The 25,057-nt window shown below is 42.4% G+C and overlaps 2 protein-coding genes across 6 annotated transcripts in view; one reads left to right on the forward strand and one right to left on the reverse strand.

Moving 5' to 3' along the window:
- pip5k1bb (phosphatidylinositol-4-phosphate 5-kinase, type I, beta b) overlaps nucleotides 1-1,703 on the forward strand; it is a 34,172-nt gene extending 32,469 nt beyond the window's left edge. Inside the window, exon 15 of the mRNA XM_069139172.1 lies at nucleotides 144-1,703. Within this exon, the coding sequence (XP_068995273.1) occupies nucleotides 144-146 (3 nt within the window). The 3' untranslated portion in view covers nucleotides 147-1,703. The remainder of the gene's footprint in view (nucleotides 1-143) is intronic.
- LOC138192019 (ceramide transfer protein-like) lies at nucleotides 1,611-25,051 on the reverse strand. 5 transcript variants are annotated; one of them, XM_069139166.1, is made up of 18 exons: nucleotides 24,309-25,051; nucleotides 23,997-24,131; nucleotides 21,351-21,467; nucleotides 13,692-13,799; nucleotides 12,652-12,790; nucleotides 12,010-12,096; nucleotides 11,672-11,829; nucleotides 9,559-9,651; nucleotides 9,364-9,450; nucleotides 9,084-9,176; nucleotides 8,600-8,677; nucleotides 7,682-7,777; nucleotides 6,503-6,635; nucleotides 6,346-6,416; nucleotides 6,138-6,266; nucleotides 4,906-5,035; nucleotides 3,485-3,622; nucleotides 1,611-3,299 (listed from the first exon to the last, which is right to left on the reverse strand). In XM_069139166.1, exons 1-17 carry the CDS (start codon nucleotides 24,396-24,398, stop codon nucleotides 3,495-3,497), a joined length of 1,872 nt encoding a protein of 623 aa, XP_068995267.1. In that variant the 5' UTR covers nucleotides 24,399-25,051; the 3' UTR covers nucleotides 1,611-3,299; nucleotides 3,485-3,494. The 5 variants fall into 5 exon arrangements, with proteins under 5 accessions (XP_068995267.1, XP_068995268.1, XP_068995270.1 ...); XM_069139167.1 differs by having other exon boundaries at nucleotides 12,010-12,093; nucleotides 24,309-25,050; XM_069139169.1 differs by lacking the exon at nucleotides 8,600-8,677.
- Nucleotides 25,052-25,057: the final 6 nt, after the last annotated feature.

The raw sequence follows: 25,057 nt of genomic DNA on the forward strand, positions 1-25,057 counted from the left end.
TTGGGACTTGTTTAGTTGTGTTGAGGTGCTTGGATACTGTTTATCTGTGCCTTTTATTTATTTAGCTTGTTCGCGTTTAGAAAAAAAAAAAAAAAAAGGCCCAAATTACCTCGTTAATCTTCCCTCTTTTCTTTCCTCGACAGTGAAAAGAGCAGCTTTACAACCTTCACTTCCTCCTGCCAAGCATAAGACAATCGCCGCACTCCACTGGACAGGCCAGGCTGGCGTTTGTTACTCCACTTTCAATGCTGCTAGATCCATGTTGCCACTCGCCAACACATAAGAATACTGAGATTCCCCGGGTTGATGGACTAAAATAAAAACCCCAACAAAGTCACAGCAATGGACACCTGCAGGAGCCGTGTGATGTATCGCGTAATGTGCTGAACATCAGGCTGAACTGAGTTTTGGGTTTTTAGAGCGTGCATCAATGCAGCGCCATTACGTTTTTTTTAAAAATATTTTTATACGTGTACCTTTTTCATGGCCTCGAAACATTCACTATACACACGGACGAGGAGGGTTGAGACACATCACACATTTCTTTTAAATGTTTGTTTTTTTCTTTTCTGCTGATCAGAGAGAAATGAAATTTACAGCTGCATTAGTCGCTGATGAGAAATGTTTAGTGATCTCACGATGGCGACTTTTGTCCCCGATAATGAACAGCCAACACGGGCGAGAAAGACTCCCGTGAACAAACTTGATTCTGATGGCCAAACACGGACTGATGTGGTGAAAGTGGCCAACTTTTCCCTCTCCGGGTTGATAATCCGAGCTGCCCCGACAGGGACCTGAAGCCCTGCATGAAGAGCTGCTGTAAAGTGATGTGAGGAAAAGACAGTTACTGGATCCGGGAGGAAGCACAGAGCAGACAGACGGCACACGTGCTCTTGATAAACGGCACTTTTGACGTTGGTTATGATGACTGTAAGAATTTTTTTTTTTCCTGAGGATGTTGCTTAGGCGGGTGGGGCTACCTGACATAAGCCAGATTTTGATGTGTGAACATGCACTTTTTTTTTTTTTTCCTTTTTACTTTACAAATGCACACCTGTTTGTCATTGATACATGTACAGAGACAATGAAGGAATATTGTAGCTCATTTTTGATGTGGAACTACTAGTTTTGTGAGGTTTGCGTCACGACTGAAGATGCTTTTACTCAGGATATCCTTTGATACGGAACAAGAAGTTATGAGACATGCATCCTACACTAAGAAGCTGTCTGATACCTCTTCATCGACATCATATCCAACTTTAAATGTTCAACTCCACCATCACATGTCAGTTGAGACCATAATTTATGTAAATCTCAATATTTTACCATTTGCTGAATAAGTACTTTAATCGCTGAATGTAAAGACAATGCATATTTATATATATATATATGTATATATCTATATATAAATATATAGATATATAGAAGAGACTCCTATAAATAAACTGCTCAAATTCAGTGTCTTCTCTTGTTAATAACTTTAGCTCCTCCAGCGGTACTTTCCAAACCTTTAACATCATCGGTTTGCATTTCACTGCTGTGGATGTACGTGTGCATCATTTTTTTGTGTGTACAGAAACGACCTTTAGTTTCACAGGACACGGACTCAATTCTGACGTGTAATCATTTTAATTTACAGAACATTGTCAAATTGCATTACATTTAGTGCAACTAATAACACTTCTGATGTACAACTTAGAAATATACAAAGTGTGTAGATTACTGACAAAATATCAAAATTAAAAACACTAAATGCATTCTTCAGCTGACATTGCTTGTAATCAATCGAGCTCTTGTAATTATCAGCAAATTGATTTCTTCTGAACCTCTGACCCCCTTAGACTGAAAATCTGATGGGGAAGCTTTCAACCATGCAGATCTGATGATTGCAAAACTCCGCAGTCTAAAGTAAATTTAAATCTTGAGGTAAGATGATGTGAAATGCTGACCCCCCCCCACCCCCACCCCCGCCCTCCAAACCCTCCTCCGCTTTATTTCAGTGTTGATAAATGCACATTGGTGGCTGTACAGTAGAGAAAGCCAGGACTTGTGAGGGTTCATCCTGGAGTCTAAGGCATTCTGGGGGTAGTTTTATCAGTCAAAGGGCAGGAGGCAAATGCACTGTAGTGTGGCATGTGAAATGTAATCTTCGCAAAATGACTGAAAGGTGTCGATGATAATCCTGCTCAACATTTTTAGTTTTACTCTATCCTGCACAAAAGCAGCAGGACTAATTTACAAACCTGACACTCGTGAATGGACAAGACATTTTGTTTTCTGCCTCACGGGAGGCTGAGAAAATAGTGAAGAGAAAACCTCGGGTGTACAAAATGTTCCACTCGTCTCTCAATGAAAGAGAGAAATCTTCAGATCAGACGCTAAGGCTGGTCACTCGCAATTATCTGTCAGAAACCGGGAGTTACATGCGGGTTAAAGGCAGACACACTCACAACAGACCGCAGCTGAGCATCTATAGACCACAGTCGACTACGTCGTCAGTTCAGCTGTGTCCAAAAATATTGTCCAACATGAGTTAATTAGACCTCGTCTCCCACTCCAGATTTCCATGGCCCATCACTGTCATCGAATTCAAGCGTTTAACAGTCAATTCACATTTCTCGCATTGGTAAACTAACTCTGTACAATACATTGTGTCCATGGTGCTCTCTGAAAGCTACTTTATAACAATCTAGAAATATAAAGATTTTAAAGCTTTAGGCTCTGACCCCCCATCAAACTGCAAAAGAGTCATCACGAGAGAGACAGGAGAAGGCAAGAGAGGAGATAGTGTACCGCACCTCACCAGTGCTTTTTTTCCTGGAAATATCTTACTTCCCTCTCTCATGGTAGTTAACTTTAGTAGCAGCAAAACAAGTAGCTGTAATACTAGTGATTAAAGCCAACCCCCAAAAAAGTCAAGAAGAATGGAATCATAAGAAATGTATAAAACAATTTACAAAAAAAAAAAAAAAAAAAAAAGAGGAAAAAAAAGCAAATAATCGGTAACAATTGAAAAACCACTTCGGAAACTCTTACAAACAAATGTACCCATGACCGACAGATGGAGCTACGCCATTACAATGTCGCGGAGCTGACAGCTAGTGATGCATTAAAGCCGTAAAACCAGTCTCATCTTCAAGCAGGCGTCCTGCGGGACGTCCTGATGACATAGTGTCCTGCATGTAGGAGTTTAAAAACACATTCTAACTGACAGGTGAAAAGGTCATGTAGTCGTCAAGAGTCTGTTCATCGCCGAACAACGTGGTCTCTGCAGCGGGAAACCTCGGCCCTCCGTGAGCCTGAAACAAAGAGGAGGATCAAAAGTTAAAAAAAAAAAAAAAAAAAAGATCCTGGAGATCTGCTGGATCTTTCCCAATTCAAGATGCCAGAGAACGCACCAAACAGGAATCCCACACATTAACAGTGTAATAAACGTTCGACTCATCGGTTCAGCCGCTTTCAAAACCGCACGTGTTTGGATTACCGTGTTGTGTTCAGAAGAGGATGGGCTTCCCAGCAGTTTTTTCCTGGACGTAAGAGGTGAAGCGTTTGAGGAACTTGGGGTACTCTCTCTTGGCGACGGCTCTGAGGACCGAGGCGGGAGCCCAGCCTCCTGGGTTTACTGCAGCCACAGGGAAGGTATCAGGAGTTAGTACACACGTGTGTACACACACACACACACGCGCACACACACACACACTGCAGGGGGAATGGGTGCCCTCTGGTGGGAGAAGAGGATGTATTGCTCTGTTGTTGTTATTATTTTGAAATGAACTTCCCTCCCTGGACTCACATTTCAAAAGACACAACTGCACGGACTGTCCAGTTCTGACTTCAGCTACTAGCTCTACAAAGACCGTTTAGCTCTATGAAGGCCAATACATAATATTCTGAATACAAGCCAGCTACAAGCCATTTTCTGAAAGCATGACTTAATTTTTCTAAAATGTGACAAGATCATTTGGATCCACACACCATGGAACTTGCTTATTTTTTTCCTTTAGGTCCTTTTGTGATCTCCAGCTACTTCTGCTATAATTCATTTGATAGTTTAAACAACCACTTCGATTTAAATTGCTTGATATAACCATCCAACGATAAAGCGTAAAGGTCCCATATTGTAGAAATTCAGACTTCTGTCTTTTTTTTTTATTTTTTATTATAAAAAGCAGGTTGAGGTGTTCCATAAATGTGTCAAAATGCTCAAACCACAGAGAAATGCCCACAGCTCGTATTCAGTAACTGTGCCGTTTGGACTCCTGTAAATTTGTGATGTCACAAGCTCTAGCTCGTATCACATGTCTGCCATCAGCACAGCCCAATGTCCGACTTTTTATACGGAGGAAAACACAGCAGTTAACCCGTCACAAAGCTAGCAAGCAAAAAGACCAAAGCAACCCTGTGGTTGGCCGGGACGTGTGTCACTCAGAAGAGTCAGCTAATCAGAGGAGAGTGTCACTGATATCAATGTGCTTCAAGACAGAGACAGGTGGAGCTACCGAGAGAAGCTCAAGAGAGGCGATGTAAAACTATATTTTCTTACGGCTATCAATGAAAATAAAAAAAAACCCAGAAGAGTGTAAAATATGAAACCTTTAATATCTGCCAGCTCCAACAAACATTCGAGTTGTGGTTTCATTTATTTCTCCTCTGTAGTCTTGAAAATGTATTTTTTTTTTTTTTTCTAACAATATTATGGACTGTCTGCAGATTGGATCAGAGGTTCGGGGCTCAGCTTTTCACTTGCTTCTGGCGTTTACAGTAGATTGGACGTCATTACTAAGGTGCTGTAGGTGGATTATAGTGAGATTAATCACGACACGGAAGCTTTGTTCTGCTGAGTGCTGATTTTCCCCGGGGCGTGAATCCTGAGATAAAAGCCTGCTGTGCTTGTGAGGTACTTACCGTTGGCAACATAAGTGATCTTACAAAGGATGTTGTCTCTGCTGATATCTTTATCTCCCTCTGGAGGGCTGACCAGCGTTTGACAGATCATGGCGACATTGATTTTGGCACGGACACACCGGTTTGTAGGCTGAAAGTAAAACAAAAATGTAAATGCAGGGAATCCCCCCCTTCCTCCCCCCTCAGGCTGTCGCAAATCAATGTGGTTAAACAGCCGGTGACTGAGGTTAAAATAAATAAATAAATAAATAAATAAAAAAATCTAAAACTGTTCTTTCTTTCATTACCAATAAACAGGCCTTTAAAAAAAAAAAAAAAAAAAAAAAAAAAAAAAAAGCTTTGTTTGTCTTGTAATGAATCATGATGCCTGATAAATTTAGTTACTAAAATAAATATACAACAATAATTTTACACTCGTAAGTAATATTGTACAGTCGGAGTAGGTTGGACGCATTAACCCTCAAAATGCATGGGCTGGTTTTCTTACACTCCTTGTACTTTTAGAAAGCGGGTTCAAATTACTTCAACCAAATTAAAATTAGTCAGCACAGTAATCATAGACCGATATTATGAAGCGCTCCACTGTTTTTGAAGTGAGGTACAAATGGACAGATTTAAAATGTCAAGCATTTTAAGTGAGAGCTTTTCAGCTGAAGCGTTTCTGATTCAGCACAAACGAAAAGACTTTCAGAGCACCCGACAGCTTTTAGAAGTCGTGGCACCACTTTCCTTTTCTACAAAGCCAACATTTTCCAGGAGAGTACTTGTTTATGAGATCTTCGAGCACCCCAAGTTGGAAATTTGGCCTCGGAAGCGACTTGTGCAGTAATAGCGGCCGGGTCGAGGCGGTTCAGGTGACTACATTCCCTCACCAGTCCTACCTCGGGATGCTGATATGACACGTTTTATTTCTGTTGTGCCATTTAGAGCGCATATAATCACGTCATCATCAGATATATACGTTATCGTGACAAAACAGACCCACGTCTGTAACATTGTGACTGAGTGAAACAAAAATCAAATTAGAAATCAAATTATTATTATTATTATTATTAAAAAACAACAACAACGCTACACTTATTAAAGAGACACGCAAGAAAAACAATGCCAGTCCCTTGTCGAGGAAAACCAGCACGTTGAGTGCGTAGCTGAAAAAAAAAAAAAGACTGAATAACACAGGGTGTAATATAGTAGCTCACAACATGAGGTATGAATGCGAGCGTTATTCTTACAAGAGCCTTGTCGTGGTCCACAGAGAAGTTGCAGACAAGCCACGTGTCGGGATCATTTTCGTTCGTTGCCATAATCTTCCTGATGGCGGACAGATAGAGGACGTCTCTCTGAGAGGCCGGCCACACTCGCTGAGACACAAACGGACACGGTCGGCATCAGTCAAAACAGGCGGCGGGGTATCACCGCTCAACCGTGAACTCAATTTACCTTGTGCGTCTGGTAAACGATGACGGCATTGTCGGAGAGCGTTTCCACGACGTTGAAATTTTCAATGGTGGCTGCGGGAAGAACAGTTCAGTCAGGTCATGGCGTTAAAACAAAGAAGGTCGATCGGCGTTGAAGCCTTCTGAAGGGGTGGACTCACTCTCCCAGTCCATTCGCACAGATGTGTCCCAGAAGTAGTGGCACACCTCGTGTCCCGTTACCCCCTTCACGGCATGTGTAGCTTTGAGAGGGTCCAGGACGATACCGTTCTCCTCCACCTCTCTCCTGTACACCTGATGTCAGTGCGAGAACTAATGAGTACAATAAACATGTTCACAGCCTCACCACAAAATTTGACGGATTCCAGCGGCGCATAAATGGAGCCGATTGTTACAGACTTACTTAGGTGTTGCATTTCACAGCAGTTTTAAAACAATGTTTTTAAGTGGCATGAATATTTTTACTTTAACCCTCTGAATTCCAAAACCCCCCGTTGAGTTAAAAAAAAAAAAAAAAAAAAAAAAAAATCTTTTAAGAAACCACCAAAATTAAACAATTTATCAGGCAGAAACTATAAAAACAGAAATGTCCGATTTTCAAATATCCACGAGTCTTGAACTAATCATGTGCACTAAATGCTTTCGTCAGTATCCAAATCTGACCTTAAAATAGTGATGTTTCATTGAAATTCATTTGAGTTCTCCCTACTTTTAGCCATCGTTGTGCCGTTTCCATAGAGATTCGGGACTTGCTGGAGCAGTGAAAGGTGAAAGATAAGTAAAAATATGACAGGAGCAAAACAAAAACAAAAACAACAAAAAAAATTTTTTTTCCCAGAAACTGCTTGTGGTTCAGAGGGTTAAAGAAGCAGTGTGTAGGATTTAGTGGCATCTAGTGGTGTCGAGTTGCCGATGGCAACCAACTGAACAGCCCTCGCCTCAACCGTCTCTTCCAGCTGTGTATGAGAATCTACGGTGCCTGTCGTCCCTCTCTAGAACCAGTGTTTGGTTTGTCACTTCCGGGCTACTGTGGAAACATGGTAGATATAAAGGGCTCATTTTAAAGTAACAAAAACTCAACGGCTCTTAGTTTCAGGCAATTTTGCACGAATGAAAACACAATTCTAAATATTATGTTTCATTTCTGCCTCCTAAATCTCACACACTGAACCTTGAAGTGTTTTTTTTCAGCATGTCTGTCAACGCTGCCAGTTGATACATTTTCCTCACCGATGCTTTTAATGCCTCCGTAGCACCTTTTTGAGTGAATGAGACTTAAATATTCACATCTGGCAACTGAGGGAAATGATTCATTAGCAGCTTCTCTCCTCCGCGCTCACCTTCATCTCTCCCTCTTCTATTACCAGCTGCCAGTTGGCATCTCCACCCATGTCCTGAAGAGAATACGTCATGTGATTCTGCACCATCTCCTCCACCTAAGACACGGAGACATTAATTCAATTCACATGTTAAGAGAGTCTATTCACCTGCGTATTTGAGGACATGCTTTGAAACGGGGCAGAGTTCAGGGGGAAAAGAATACACTGTATTCAGATTGATAGTGTTCAACACAACTTGCACCTGTGCTGCCATCGCAGAGACATGAAGAGAGGCAAACAGAAAATGTATTTCCCCTCTCAGACTCTTAAGAATGCCTTAAGCAAATACATCAGCGACTGAGCAGTAGCCAAATAAATAACAGACACTTGATCCTGCTCGGGGTGAGGGGGTGGGGGATAGAGGTGGTGTGTGTGTGTGTGTGTGTGTGTGTGTGTGTGGGGGGGGGGGGGGGGGGGGGGGGTTATTCAACATCCCAACAATGCAATAGAAATACAGTGCATAGCCCATCTGGATTCAGGCTGTGGAAGAAGAAGAAGAAGAAGAAGAAGAAGAAGAAAAAGAAGAAGAAGAAGAAGAAGAAGAAGAAGAAGAAGAAGAAGAAGAAGAGGGATGTGAGGAGACTACAAGGTGGAAGTTAAGAGGTTTCATTAGACTCTAGCAGTCATGCAGCATCAGACCAACGTTTTGCTACGACGACATCAGTGTGTGATGAAGACAACCCGTTCACTCCAGGAATTTCTAATCCGTGCAGGTTTTCATCATAGTGACTCATCGATTTGTAGTAGAAATCTTGGTTTGGAAATCTAATCTAGCATTCTTCGCAAAGCTCGGGAAATTGTTTGTGAACTCCTGGAGCGAGTGGTTAGTAGACATTCTCATGCTATCTGCTCATGCTCTCAGCTGACCAAATACAGTACCTGAGCGCTGAATCTGTGAATGTCATCAGAAGCGCTGACTAGCTCAACGGAGGACAAGGAGGAAGAATGGCTATGTGGCTGTACAGCAGAAAGAGGGTTGAAAGAGAGAGGAATAAAGAACAAAAAAAGAAAGAGGCGCCACTGCAGATGACCATATGACACAATCACCACCTGCTGAAGCAGAATTTCAAATCAAGTTATGTAAGCAAAAAAAAAACAAAAAAAAAAACACTGCAGTGAGAAACAGACGGATTCACTTTGCGATCAGATTAAGGTGAGGCATTGCCACATCATGAGAGCGTGTTATTCAAGCGTCAGCGCCGAGCAGCTGCAGGGCTTTATAGACAGGTCCCACTGGTTGTGAGCTGCCTGCGCTTTGGACAGGAATAACGAGGCAAAGTACAGAACGGCGACTTGTAGCCTTCAATTAGAACAAAGTAGGATGGAAATCGGGAAGAAAGAATATGAGAAATATGCTGCGCACCTTGTTGGCAAATCGGTGTGTACCGATGGTGGAGTAGACGTCACCAGGAGGAACCGGAGTTAGTCGAGGTATTCTGACCTTCTCTGACTGACACTGAGGGACCACAGCGTAGGAGTTTGGTAAGAGAGAGAAGGAGGCACACAGAGAGAGCACGTGACTTTGCTGAAGTTATTTTTTTTGTTGTTTTTTACAGAGGCAGAGATGCTACCGTTTTATACAACCCCACCATGCAGGGCATTTTGATTGCGCAACAAAGAGTCGATTCAGATCTTCATCACACCTGCTCCTCTATCTTGTCCTGTCTGTCCAGTGCCGCTTCCACCGCATCAAAGAATTCATCTTCATTGATCAGACTGTTGGGCCCCTCCTGTGAAGAAGCAACAACAAGCAAACGGTGTCAGACTTATAGGAATCCAGCGAGAACAGTCTCCATCAAATCTGTTTGTAAATGTAGTTTATGGAAATTGCATCGCGCCTCGTAGTCTGGGCCTCCATAGTGTGACTTTTTCTTCAGTTCATTCATCGCAGACTTGTAGGCATCTTCTACCCTCCTCCTCTTCTCCAGCTCCTGCACAGACACACACACACACACACGCACACGCACGCACGCACGCACGCACACACACACACACACACACAGAAAGAAAGCAGTGCATTGTGGTTAGTGAATCTGTGTTCCTAAACATCTGCCATCACGAGTGACAATGCTTCAGCTCATCAGATTACAGACAATAAAACAAGAAAATTGAGGTGTGTATGTCTCGGACATTCAAGCAAAACCACTACATTATTCAGCTCAGCCGTGTGCACAATCAAACAGGTTTTACACAAAGTTTTGTCCTCTGTCAGAGGCAAGTACTTAAGACTTCACACAAATGAAATGGACAACAAAAGATTTGCTACACAACGGAAAACTAAAGCAGTTATTTTTTTTTTTTTACTGAAAAACATCAGGAACCGAACAAACCATCAGCATTCGGTCTCATTGAGAGAACATGAAATCGGTAAAATCCGCTGAAACCATTCGGCAACGCTGAATGAAAACAGTCGATATTTGAGACAAATTTGACCCACGCAAGAAAGCAAATGAAGAAGAAGCAATTCTGTCTGACAGTGTCCAGTGACATAAAACAACCGTGCTCTCAAGAAAAACTATTTCACGGAGGGAAACCAGACGGCAAGACACAGAAACCAAACAAAATATAAAAGGGAAGTGTAGACGGCACAAAATAAACAGGAGGAGATCCTGTTGTCAGCTGTGTCTAACCACTGCACAGACAGACAGACAGAGACCTACTGTAAAGAAGAGGCCGCAGGTCTGCAGAGGTATCCATCTCTGTGTCTGGTATTTGAGCAGCTCAGTCCTCCTTTGTCGCGAAGGCTTCCACAAATTGCACCACGAAGTCCGAGCAGTCATTTTCTAACTCGCTCTCCTGCACGAGTCTGAGTAGGCGTGTAGCGTTCCTTTAAATGAGTGTTCTTTGACTATCTCTAGTTTCTTACTCCACGTCAGAGCCTAAAGTTCACTCACTCATACCCAAACACAGATAATTTGGAAGCAGTTTCACACAAGCAGTCGAACTGACTGAAAACAGTCCCCGGCTTTTGCAAGAATTAGGGTTGGGCAGCAGCACACCTTCACACACAGAAAAAAAGAAAACTGGTTTGACAACATCAGTTGTGCTGAGCAGGATGTAAACATGAGGAAACCTTTAAAGACACAGATCCCTCTCTGGATATCAATTAAGAGATGAGTGTTAGAGGAACTCTGATCATTCTGATAAATTAAAAAAAAATGAAATGATCAAGTAATAAAAGGCAACACGTCCATTTGTCCACATGTTCACTGAAATATGATCAGAAATGTTCACAGTAACTACCTTTTTTATTCAAAAATTATTACTAGGTTTCAGATATCTGAAGTGCGGAGTTTGAGGACGCTTGAAAAGATTTTCCCTGTTTTTTTTTTTTTTTTTATCACCTCAGCACACTGTCTCTTTAGACTGGGCACTAAATTACAAAATATCTTGCCAAAGGCATCTTTAATTTCCGCACAAAATACATCAATAGAGCAGAATAACAGAACAACAGACGTCTGTACAAGATAGAAATATGAACACACAGAAATCAGGAACAAATCAACAATACCCACATCAAACCTGAAAAAGATCCAGCCAGAGTTGGGAATGAGGAGTAAGAACTAATAAAAGGACAAGTAAACGACATCCAAAGCAATCGTCTCCAAATTGTTCATTCAGAGACGTATTTAATAAAGCTGAACAACTCCTTTAAATCACCTTCTACCCTTCCCAAAGCAACCATTGCTCTTTTTAAATGGTAAATGTTGCACCAACTTAACTACTAACATGAATATCTGATGTCTATATCAATCATGGCTCGACAATTTAGACAGCAGAGTGCAGTGTGAACTACAATCTCATCACCTCTTGTTCCTTAAAGAAAATATAAGTTCCTCAGTCAGCGACATTTGCACACAGCGGTGGCTGCTGACACAAACACCCAGGAAACTGCCTATTAATCTCTTTGACACTTCTTCTGACCGCTGTGTGTGGAGTCCACGCCCGTACCTTGTCCACCCTCTTCTGCCAGCTGTCCTCTCGTTTGACCATCAGCTCGATGCAGTGGGACAACGTAGAGAGGATTCCTGCCGTGGTGGCCTTGAAGGTGATCGCTTCGCCCTTAAAGTCGATCCCGTTCATACCTTTGGGACTGGCGGGGGAAAACACTGGCAGAGACAGGAACACGGAAATAATGGAATGTAACAGCTGCCTCACGACTTGATTAAAAACAAACAAGTCGTGCTTTTCCTTGTTTAAAGTGAATCAGTTATCGACGTTTACTTTTTTCCACAGATGTTGTCAGTTAAAATAATGCAAGGTCAGCGAGCATCTGCAGGTAGACTCACGTTTCTCTTTGCTGCCGTTGTTGTTGTGATTGTATTCACCGTCGGGTCTTGTGGTGGTAGGAAATTCATCTTCGTCCTCCTCTACTACTGATAAGAAAACAATAGCAGTGTTAGCTCTATCTATAATATATCTCGGAAGCTAATAGCGTATAGTTTAATATTTTCAAACTAATTCCATGAGAATAGTAAGGTTTGACATCCAGAGTTCCCGGCTAGTTCATTCATAACTGTCGGTAACGGATAACTTATTTTCAGCAAAAAAACATAATTGAGATTATACGTCCAGCGCAATATAAATGTTAAACATAAAAGTGATCTTAAAGACTACAAGAAAGCCACAGAGATTAAACAACCCACAGAATGTCCTGTAAAACAGGATTTTGATCTCTCTTTCTTTTCTCAATGAGCCGTATCAACAACTCTGGCTCAGCTCTCAAGCGGCGCGGATCAAGTAAACAAGTTCACGTCTATAAATGCTTTCCTTTGCCAACAAACATGAGACACAGTCCTCCACAACTCCTCCACACCGCTCTAGAGAACATATTTCCAAACAGAATTCATCTCAAACAAATTTAACCCTATTTAAAATAAAGATCTAATACGCTAAAAGCTGTAGTGTAGTGTACTTAAGCTCCACATTACCTCGGTCTCTCTGAAATTCATCTTTGGAAACGACATCGGCGCAGGAGTCAAAGTACTTCTGCAGAGTGTCCACCTGTCTGCACAGAATGTCCCGGAAGGTTTCCATTTCTGAGAGCTTCTCACGCAACCTGTGCCCCTTCTGAGCAGAGACACAAAGTAAACAACGGCAACAACACCAGACAAAATGTCGCCAGAGGAAAGATTCATCTCAGATTTATTGTTTCAGCTGAAGATGAAAATCTGATGGTTGTTCAAATTGGCGCACAAAATGAAAATCATTAACACTCGGCATTGATACAGCAGATATGTTTGACTGTAAGCTGTGCATTAAAGGAGAGGATCGAGGCCTTCAACATAAATATTACATTTAGGTCTGGGTACCGTTAAAGAGTGATTCATATCAGTACCCTGACTTTGATATCGGTTCCTGATCGATGCTTTTTTCAAAACCAATTTCAGAAAATCCAATTTAACGAATAGAACATTACGTTATACATCACGGTACTAATCTTTAGTTTTGGTGCAGTTTAAAGCAGGAGAGTGAAACCCATGCGTTTTCATGTAGCTGCAATTTACATCTCACAAGCATAAAATCAGGTGATGCTGCCATTTACACCTCACATGCAAGCTATTGCTAAACAACAATTTACCGATTGTCACCAAACGCCTCATGAAGGCTAACGATAGAGGCCAGCTGGCCGAATGTCCACAGCGAAGCCGCTAGTTTCTGCAGCGCAATTCAGCGTTAATTAGAAAAAGGAGTAAAATAAGGCTTTCTATTGTGAGATCCACCAAAGTTGAAATAGATTTTATCTACGTGGGTGGGCCGCTGAAGTAGAACCTATGTGAAAGTAGCTGGCATGAAAGCAATTCGGTCTGTGCCATGAATGGATCCGGGTTTGGTACCCAGCCCCGGTGGCCGGCCTGCTAACCCTTCAGCTAAGCATTTTCAGTTCGTGGCATGCAGCTAACATGTTTCCATGGCCCGTTAACATGTCTAGCGACATCTTTTAACTCGGTCATCGGGGACCATGTCTCACCTTGAAGGAGGATGTGGATGCGGAGGACAGGGCACTAGCTGCTGAGGTGAGTGACAACATGGAGCCATGGCGCCTCAGACTCGTTTCTGAACCATAACCGGACTCGGCCTGCGATCCAGGTGGAGGTGCGGGAGGACAGCGAGGAGAGGCGAGAGAAGAGGAGGGAACAGAAGCTCAGTTCAGTGCACGCAAAACATTGGACAAACTGCAATGTAACAAGAATGTCTGCCGCTTATCAAAACTAGACAGAGTGGGATCAATTGGAACAGTCAGTGGCGCTGAGTAATGCTAAGCTGGACCGGAGCAGAACCTACACCTACACACAAAAACGAGTCTGTTGTGAGGGACCGCGGCTGAAAAATGCATCATGCATCGACATCTCTGATGATCTGATAATCAGCGGCTGAGGAAGAGTGGAAGTAAATTGAAATATATTCTAGCGTGGACGGAGCTGGGCTTTATTGTGACATCCTGAAGGAAAATAGTGGACGTACCGACTAGGACATACAGCACAGCGGGTCTCACATGACATCATAAAACAGATCAATGAGTAGCCTTTAAGGAGGGGCAGTTCTGGCATTTGTTCCATAACGGCCAACATATAACTGGGCGACGACTGCAACTGCAAACTCTGCAAAGCAACTGAATTTTATTACAGATAATGTGTGCGTATGCACACCGAGCCGAGCGCACCAAAGCAAAATGTCCTTGTTTGTCCCACATGCAGCCTTTAATTGTTATCTATGACATTAAAGAGAGACAGTAAATGTATGATCCAGTACTGCAGCTTTACGTTTCCTCAACCAGCAGCAACGGTAATGTTTGAGATTCTTAAACATTTGAATCAGGACTCTGACATGCTGATGGTGTGGTTTATGACTCTGGAGTTATTTGCGTAGGTTTAGTCATGGCTTTGAGGCAAATTTTCCACTTGATTACTGAATTAACAAGAGACTGGAAGTTATTTCTGTTGATGGATTGGCAGGCGGAGGAATTTCTTAAGAACAGAGAGCAAACTGACGAGAGGGAGTCAGGTGACCATCTCGAGAGGGAGCACATGCATACCTCTGCTAAAAGAGCACTTACAACAGAGTGATAGGCCGAGGGAACTGACAGTAATACAAATATTAAGCGGCGTAGTAAACCGTTCAGGGCCAAACCAACAGAAAATAAGGTCTCACCGTTTGCTGTTGAAGGGTTTGTTTACATTTACTTGATCCAGAGATTGTTATGGTTTTAAGATTAAGAAAATTTAAGCTTTTGAGTAGTTTAAGGTAAAGCATTTTCTCCCATTTCCACAGGCTTACATACAGTAGATTTAGTTGACAAGTAGAAAATGTACTAGAAAAATCTAGAGTCATATAAGAACAAGTCTTCACTAATTTCTTACAAGAGAGTATTTGATTTGTAATCAGTTGTTTACAGCATTTGGTCTATTCATACCAGACACATATGAAGGCAGTGAATAAAATATATTGAACACCATACAATAAAATGAAATTAAAGAATATATCTATCTTATTGTATACGTATTTGTAATTTTTTCTTATTGTGTGGACCTCTCTCTCTCTCTCTCTCTCTCTCTAAACCACAGCCTGAAAAATTACCCAGCTCAGTCCCAAAAGCAATTCCCCATTACAACATTCATGAACCTACAATCAGACCTGTTACTAAAGAGACACTACAGCAATCAAAGTTAATAACCATCTGCAGAAAATGATGTTATTTTATTGAGAAAACACTGACTGCCCATAAACACACTGCCAAAGTCAAAATAACTGTCGGTTTCAAAAACACCACTTTTTGTGTTAAGCTGGGCTGTAATTGGCTGCTCAAGTTGCTGTAACACAACACGGAATTAAAAGACAAAATAATACACTTTTTCTATTAAATCAAGAGGGAGAGATGAGTGCTCACTTTCATTTTTCATATTGAAGTCAGTGATTGTTGACACTGAAAGGGCTTCAGCTGCACAAAATGAAGGTTGTGATGCCTACACGGGTTGTACTTCTTGACTGCTTTCTTAATGCACCTGTAAAACTCCGATTTAAACTACATCATCCTCAGTGCTGCTCTGCTATATTATAAGGATAATATAATATAATATAATATAATATAAACACCCGAGAATCACAGTTAGCTGGTTACATGGGTAAACAAATGTTTGACAAAAAGTGCAATGGGTAACACTGCTTACTTCTTTGGTTAGAGCTGAGATACCACTTACTGAAATGAAGGATGCAAGAAAAGAACATTTTATTCTTGTTTCTGTTCTGATCTTTGAATTTAAGCCTCTAATTACAACCGATAATAAGGGATGCTCCTCAGATCATGACTGAAATGCAACATATTCAACCAATCCCGTTGCAGTTATCCCACTCCTCCTCCTACGTCCACAATGAATAGATGTCGACGGCTCTCTAAAAATTGGTGTACTGTATTACTCAAATAAAGGTCAATCTAAAACCTTTTTTTTTCCCCTCTTCACATGTTTGCATTTGCAAAGAGAGTGAGTTATTGTATCGATACGGGCAGCAACCAATAGATTAACATCAGTTATCATCATCAGCTCTGAAATTTGATATCGGTGCATCTCTAAGTGAAATCATTATTGCTTGTATGCTAATTTGGGACCACGAGGCAAAGCAGTACTCCATGAACTGTGCCCACGCCAGAGACCGCCATCTTTATGCACCTGGTCAGATGCATGACAACCATGCAAACTGAACACCCACTCGCACACAACATGTGAAATGGCGACTTGAGCCCAAGGCTTTGTAATAGTAATGAGATGAGTGACTGCCCCGAGCAACCATGAAGAACTTCTGCTTGGGAAATTACCTCTCAGCACACAGCCATGCAGTATAAGCCTAATTTCCAAATAATACTGACTGATTTCTTCTGAAGCTAACATGCAGTGGAGCTCCATGGTAAAGCTCGTCCACATATTTATTATTGTGAAAAACTGCAAGCAATATAATCCTTTCAGCAGCTGTGTGAACAAGGCAAAAATAGGTCATGTACAGTAATTATTCATGTCCCGTCGCAGGCATATAAAAATGTAAACACTTCAGTGACGAGTGACCGTGTGCAAGCAGCATGCCAACATGCTATAAGCCCACCATTCGGCCATTCCAACAGCCAAAGCAGAGCAGGACACTGCTGCAGTCCTGGTGGTTTCGCGACCCCAACATGGCCAGGCGCTTCCCCCAACACTCCCAATGTTCTGACAATTCAGAAGGTTTAATCCAGTATTCCCGTTTCCCTGGACACACCTCACTATGGAACAAAAGGGAAGAGGAGGAGGTGGAGAAGAGAAGCTATACAGGCGTAGCTTAGCTCATCAAGTCAAAAGAAAGCAGCGATAAGAGAAGGGAAGGAAAAAGTAGTCATTTGGAGACGAGCGGCAGACACTCGCTGCTCTATGAAGCAGAAGAGACCGACTGGGTGGAAAGGAGGAGTCTTGCAATTCTCATGCGTGCGTGCGCGCACACACACACACACACACACACACACACACACACACACACACACACTCTCACACACTCTCTCGCCATGTACATACATCAACAGACCACACACCCTGAAATGTGAAATCTTTTTATCCCGTCCGTCTTTATGTCCAGCATCCATCACCGGGCGACCGAGCTTGACTGTGTGTGTTTGCATGGAAGAGTGAGAGCGAGAGTGGGGAAGAAAGGAAGACTGCATGCGTGTGTGCATTAGAGAGAGACGAGAGCTGTCTGGGGCCGTTTGGGTAATGAACCAATAAAGTAGTGAACGGGTGGGCGAGTGAAGCAGCCTACTGTATATCATGGCAGAGAGAAAGAAAGAGAGACAGAGTGGGAGGCAGGGAACAACATTTGTCTGCATCTTCTGCTTTACTTCTATCTACCCGACTCTCCTTTTATCCCTTCTGATTTGCTGATACCCCCCTGATCTGGACTAAAAGCATTCAGATTGTGCCCACAACCAACATGAAGAAGTGGTGGAAAAACCTCAAATAAATACAGGGGGGGGTCTTCCCCATTCCCTCGCACGTCACCCCTCTGAATCTGCTCGAATGGATCCGTCTTTTCTGTATAATGCAGTTTTATGTGTCCCTCTTGATTTTTTTTTTGTTGCCGTGAGAACAGCCAATCAAAAAAAAAAAAAAATCCATTATTCATCAAGAGCTGCATTTACTGTGACTTTTCCCACCAACACAAACACACCCACACATAAAAACACAAACAGACTCCAAAAAATGTTTTTCCCCTGAACAGCCTCATTTTGTAATATGAATATGCAAATAATGGTTGTTAGTCTTTGCAAAGTGGCTGTTAGGGGAGGGGTCATGGAGCTGTGATTTCAGGCTCACTCAAAACAAATGCTGAACATTATAATAAAAAACAGTTAATCTGTCTTCATGTGTTTTCAGCTATTATTTCTTAACGCACGTGATGTGTTTAGAAATACTTTTTTTTTTTTTTTTTTAAATGTCTGTACTATAATGTTATAAAAAAAAAACTAGAGCACAGCAGCATCAGTGACTTTCTCGCGTGATCATGAATTACTGCATATAAAACAGCCGACAGATTATTCACTAGCTATCCATTTTTCTTGCAAATACATCTAGCTTGGTGTTACCAAATTCACTGTGCGGGTCTGGCTGCGCTCCATTTGCAATCGTTTCCAATCTTTGCATCCTACTGGGAATAGACGTCGGGTTAATTGCTATTGGAGCAGCCTTTAACCAATCGGCATCGACCTCCATATGATTTATGTTGTGCGCCAAAAGTCGACCACCCCCGCCACTGTTGGAACTACTTCAATGTTATCGCGCTTTGTCAGCCCGCACAAGAGTGCCTGCACAAACCTTAATAGAAACAGGGTTTTCAGACGACAGTCACAGCAATGACTAAAGCTGTGTGCAATAGCTTGCTGGAGCCAGGCTAAAATGTGTCTTCGCCGGATGCCAGAATTTGTAGAGCAGTTCAGTCTTATTATTCAAATTTCCAAAGTGTCATGAAATGAAGAAGAGCTGGCTTTATTTGGCGAAGAGCCACATTGATGGAGAGCTGACGATCACAACCAACACCCATTTCTGTAGTGACTATTTTACACTGCGTAGTTTTACAAACTTTAATTGTAGACAACTGGGATTCACAGATTATCTGCCGTTACTGGGGAACGGGAATGAACAGACTAGCATCCCTTCCCGACTTTTATCCTCCCATCCCGACGACATTTAGTGCCATCGTCAGCAGTTCATGCGCACCACTGACTGCAAGTTGCCTTGTGTGCTTCTTCTTATGATTATAATAGGCAACTTCTCGGGAACTCCTCGGGTAGGTCAGTGTCCTCTGGCGCTAGTGGCTCAAACATGTACAGCTGTACAAGTCCAATGAAGCTGTCAGGCGGAGCATCCATCTTCAGCTCGTAGTGGTATTTGACACTTCTGAGAGAGGTTGCACCTTTCCTGGGACCGGCCGTGGTTTCAGCACCTTCAGCGGACACGCCCTCAGTGTTTTGGAGAACAGGATAATGCTCATTTGTATTTTTTGTTTTCCACAATTTGAAACCTAATTCACTTGTTAATTTTTTTTTAAAAAGAGCGGTAAATATCACATTTTTCTCTGGGGAACACATATACATTACTGCTTTAACATGAACTTGTTTAACCCATATTAAAGCACATTTATAGCCAAGTATGAGTGTTTCAAAGTGGCACAACATTTTTTTTTTAACCCTACAACACCTCAAAAGGTGACCAGAAAGAAAGAAAAAAATATATACATATATTATTTGTCATCACACTTAGTGTTGGAAAAATGCTCCATGTATGAATGTGTGTGTTCTACTGTCTCCAGTTTTTGTGATGTGAGTACTGGGGACTGGAAAATAAACTACAAATGAAGTGCTCATATTTGCAGAACAAGCAGTGTGAATGCTTAAACAAAGTAGCAGGAAAGTCAGGCCACCCTGGTTAATGCTTTCCTGGGTCCAGATGGAAAGATTAAAAACACACTGCAAGTAGGGAGAAATGCTTGGTGCAAGACTTTCTTTGTCCATTTAGGAGCAGTGCAGACACACTACCTACAGGAATGCTGCAGGTGGTGCTGCATTAAGCTTTCTGAGGTTACTGCAGGTCACAGTCCAAACATAACCCTAAAAAAAAAACAACTATCACGCCATTGTTAATGGAATAGAGACCTGTGGTTGCTCGCACTCGCACTAAAAACTCTCAGCAGCACAAACAAAACAATCCACAGCACCATTTGAGTCGAGACTCACGACTAATGAGGATTCACGGGATATTGAAGGGAGTTTTTCTGCCCGATGTCACTCGTGGGGATTGTTGAATTGTTGGACTCCACTCTCTAATGTTATGAAGCTTTGTTGGAAGTCTGTGTTAAGTGCCCTGAGATGACTTTTGTTGTGATTGTCCATTTGTTTTGTTGTGCAAAATAAATATAATTTGTTTTCAATGGTGGTGCTTTTTCATTGGTCTCTCAACTTAACTGTTTTTATGTGTCAAACGTAGCACTATAAAAGGATATTAATAAAAAACTAAATAAAATCAAACAGATGGTTAACAAGTTCACTTTTTAGTCCACAGTAAACTGAACTTCTAATTCAGTAAAGTATAGCTGGTTGTTTTAAATAGTTTTTAATAGATGATGACATTGTTTAACTGTTGCACTTACTGTGTAATGCGAGGCAGTTTTTCTATGCACCAGAATATATTTTAAAAGTATCCTGATAAAACAGTAAGAAACTAAACAAGATTTTTTTACAGCTTTATTGGAAAAATGTCTACATTTTTCAGAAGGTTAACAGATTGTGTTTGTTACATAGGTGCCATTTATATTGAACCCGATTTCATCAACTGTACATAAAGCCATGTGATCTTTAGGTGTAATAGTGTTTACAGCAGTCCAATTGTATGACATGTGAAGCACGATCCCAGCCAGCCTAATAAACTCCTGAATGAAAAGCTCGACAAAGACCTGGCCAATAAAACACTCACATAGTCCACATATAAACCTAAGATGTCCTTGCAGAGTAAGCAGCTGCCTACCATCTGATGTCTGATGACCTCAGCATCTCACTCCTCAGATTCCCCACATTCCCAGGGATCAGGGCTGTGTGTGTGTGTGTGTGTGTGTGTGTGTGTGTGTGTGTGTGTGTGTGTGTGTGTGTGTGTGTGTGTGTCTCTGAATCCTTGTCCTGCCACACCTAGCTCACTGAACACAACACAGATAACTCCCTGTCTGTTCTGAAAAAATAACCTGACCCAAAATTCAACCTGAATATTGGAAGAATGTGAATAATGCAGCAAAACATTCTTTTTTTGTGGGGGATTATGGCAAAATTCAATAAAATATTTATCATGGCCTCAGACACTATAACATTAGAAAATATTTTCTGATTCTTAACAAACACCAAGCAAAAAAAAAAAAAACCCAATCTGAACACAACAGGGATTGGAATCCCTATTGATTTCTCCGTCCTGTTAATACAGCCAGATTGCTTTCACAATAAGCATTATTTATATATATTTATAATAACTTTTCCTAAGAAAGTCTGTATGACAAGCAAACAAAGATGTCAAAGGAAACTAACAAGTAAGATTCAGAAATATATGCAAAAGAAAAAGAAAACTGAAGTACTCACCTTGTGCAGTTCTATTGACTCAATCCACTGGAGTCTGTGCTCAGGATCTTCAGCTCTGAGGTACCAAACGCTGTCGTTCACGCTGATGTCAAAACGACACTCATCAAACTCGTGAGGCTGCGCGGAGAGAGGAGAGTCATGTATAGTTATTATGCAGAGTGCATGAGTAATGTCAGCAAATACTATCCCCACAACCAAATATCTGTAGTTGTAGACCACAAACTCAATGAAACATATTCCCCTAGTTCAATGAAATCACTGCTCCTGTCTTGACACTGGCTGACTAGCAATAACAAATTGTGGACACACATGGACTCCATCAGTCACGGAAATGCACATGCTACACAATAAACAGGAATTTTAATTAGAAACCGATGTCTTATGTCTGGGTTGCACCCAAAACAAAAAGAAACGGAGATTGTTCCACAATGCTGTCCCCCGAACCTGAATCTTCAGAACCTTTCCTTCTACTCCTGGGCCAAATCTTTCAACTGCCACACTCCCCCAGTCTACAATGCACCCCACCCAGCGCCAACCACCGAGCGCCTGAGGCACCCAAACACATGCAGCAAAGAATTCCCTCGTTTCCTCTGAGATTGGAATTTGACCGCTTCACTCAGCTGAGAAGAGATCTGCTCTGCAAAGGTGCACAATAGGAAATAAGGCACAGTTGACTTGAATCCCCTCTTGCCCCCCCCCACCCCTCACACACACACACACACACACACACACACACACACACACACACACACACACACACTGTGTTTCTGCTCTGTCAGCTGACTTAACCGTGCGTTGGCCAAATTTGATTAGTTTTGCTGAATGAGGCTCATGTCCTGGCTTATTTGCTGCCACACAGACAACAACAACAGACAATCGAGCTCTGAACACTCAGCGTCAGCCTGCTACATAACATTGTGTTAACACTTCAACGCTGGTATTACATATTTAGAAAGCTGACAGGGGTGACGTCTTTCCTGTGACCTTTCAGGGCTTTTACTCAAGTCACCAACAACCTTAAGAGACAGGCGTAGCATCGAAAATCTCACACCCCCCCTTTAAAAAATTTCACTGGAAGGAGTTGCGCAGTGATGACCTCAAGCGCATCCAGCCGGGATGGTTACCGGCTAGAGAAATCCAGTCTATCTTACTGTGCAGTATCAGGCACGGACCATAAACTTGGCCTTTACGATTGAGTTTATAACTCTTTTTTTCTGACTGGAACGTTCTCTTTCTCCTTGCGTAAGCACTGCTGTGTATCTGTGCTGCATTGGCTTTCTTCAGTATACAGGATTGTGGACTCTCCAGTGTCAGGAAAGAAGAGGTTATCAGTCCAACACTGATAGTCAAAGTCTTAGAGGACTCGGTGTCCTCTAAGACTTTGACTGAAGGTCTTCCTCTACGTGCCTTAAACTAGTGTGTGTGCATACATGTTTGTAATATAATTAAAACATTCAACACGATAAATAGACATATAAAATGTTACTGATATGAGATAACGCCGAGCAAAAACATGTGAATGATAGGAAAACTCAAATGCATAGAAAGGAGCTTGTACTGATGTCAGCTTTTGATAATGGACTTTGGCGCACAATAGGAATTTTCAGACCGTGACATTTCCTGCATGTTGTGCTTCCGTATGAAGAAATTCTGGTGATTGTCGACAGCTACTCACTATAACAGACTGATGTTAGGTCAAAGAAGAAACAAAACAAAAAAAAATAAAGCAGAGGCTTGTTTCTGCATTCCTGAGTCTTCATACCACCGTCTCCTCAGACTGAACTGGCTTCAGTTATTCAGGAAAAGAGAGGCAGTGGGAAATGGCTGTGTGGGTCATACTACTCTGATAATTACAGAGCACGTGTAATAAAACTGTGAACACTCTGAGTTGAGCGACTCTAACAATCAGACAAAAGTCTGAATGTCGTGTGGAACTCCATTCAGGTCTGCACAAACTTGGCCTAATGTTCACACAAATAAGCACTCTTCTCTACAGGAAACTCACTGTAACCTTTCATGTTGCAGTTTTAATCCAGGTTTGAACCAAATAATCCTGTTGCACAAATCCCAGTAAAACCATTTGTTTGGCCTCTGTACTTGGTGGTGGTATGCTCACAGAGGGCAGTGAATATTTAACCAGGGTGTGGGATTTCAGTTTATCTCGCCAACAGGAGGCCAGCATAGGAGGAATTCAGGTCCAATCTGTACAGTATGTGGTCAAGGCTTCAATTTTCAAACCGTCGGGAAGACCAAATTGAAGTAGACAATCACTGCCATGGAGAAAGAGGCACGCCAGAGGCTGCTCAAAAGGATCGCTGAAGCGAGACGGCTTCCGCGTGCTAAAATACAGGACTCCACCAAACCCGAGATCTTACGAACACCCTTGTTACAATTGGACTTGTCTATCTCGCAGGAATCAGAACTGAAGACGTTCACCTCTGTGTTGATGACAAGGAAATGACATGACCAAAACAACTGGACCTGCTGGGCCGATCACCCCCCCCCCCCCGCCCCCCATCCCCCCCATCCCATCCAATGAGACCCACTGAATTGTTGTTGAACAGGTGCCGAGTTCATCCTGCTTTCTACTGGTGCTCAGACAGCAGAAGAGTCATGTTCCTTCCTCATACCGGGGTAAACACTTACTGTGATGACAGCCTTGCTGAGGCACAGAGACCCCCTGCAGCCGTACTCCCGCTCATCCTTCGACTTGTAGTAACTCAACGTGTTGTTTTTCAACACGACCCATCGGTCCTGCCACCCGTGGATGTAATTTGTCCACTGTAAACACACAAGAGGTGCAGTATTCAATCAGCTGTACGATGCAAAATAGTCTGCCTGAATTACGTCTGTGCAGAAAATTAACTGATGCGGTTCATTAGCAACGATCGGACTTAGCAGTGTGTCATTTAAAACATATTAAAAACAAGCATAAAACTCTTTAAAAAAAAAAGCTACCTTGCTTAAAATGCCTCCGAGCTCCACGGGCGGCCCGGATTCCGGGTCCACATCCTCATCCGAACCGGACGACGAACTCTTCTCGGACATTTAATTCCCAAGTTTCAAAGAAAACTTGAATCTGTTTTTTTTGTTTGTTTTATCGACAGAGCCAACGCAGCTTTCGGGGAGCTTGCCGGGTTCGTGTTGTGGTCCGGACGCCCTCACGGCCAAAAAAACAAACAAACCCCCCCGCTGACAACAAGCCTCTTCAACGTCGGAGAAATAATGTTAATTAGGCATTAACAGAGGGCACAAACCCAGCAGCGGGATAGCGTCATTTATCTCGGGTCGTTTGACTGGTCCTCGTTAACGCGCTGTCCCGGAGGTGACAGCTGGGTCTTTCTTCGGTTTCTCGGTTGTTGTTGTTTTTTTTTTGCGGGCTTTGTTTTGAAAACTGATGTCGAATATCAATTAAAACGAGCTAACTTAGTTAGCTGTCAAAACGACGCAACCAGCTAGCATGAACTTAAAACTAACCAACTCGTGACTGTTCTCGCTTTAAAGCTGCAGTCGGACTGAAAGCTGCTCGGGAGAAGGATCGATGTGGAAAAGGCCTCCGAGCTCAAACGCTGCACCTCGACTTCAATCTACAAATGACGAGGAGGCTGATTGTGTCGCCGCTGAGGTTCCGCAGTTCAAGTTAGCAGTAGCGGAGGACCGACTAGCTTCGGTCTTCACTCGGGTCGGTGGGGGGTGGGGGGAGGAGG

This window comes from Embiotoca jacksoni, unplaced genomic scaffold (genome assembly GCF_022577435.1).
Source record: "Embiotoca jacksoni isolate LCO1_2020_lvr unplaced genomic scaffold, fEmbJac1.0.p SCAF_8, whole genome shotgun sequence".
NCBI lineage: Eukaryota > Metazoa > Chordata > Actinopteri > Embiotocidae > Embiotoca > Embiotoca jacksoni.

Excerpts from the sequence above, each read along its gene's own strand:
- LOC138192019 (XM_069139166.1), bottom strand. The coding sequence starts at position 24,398 with ATGTCCGAGAAGAGTTCGTCGTCCGGTTCGGATGAGGATGTGGACCCG. Across the intron at positions 12,097-12,651 it reads TGAATTTCAGAGAGACCGAG|TAGTAGAGGAGGACGAAGAT; the intron begins GTAATGTGGAGC and ends TTTTCTTATCAG. Across the intron at positions 7,778-8,599 it reads TTCACAGATTCAGCGCTCAG|GTGGAGGAGATGGTGCAGAA; the intron begins GTACTGTATTTG and ends TCCGTGTCTTAG.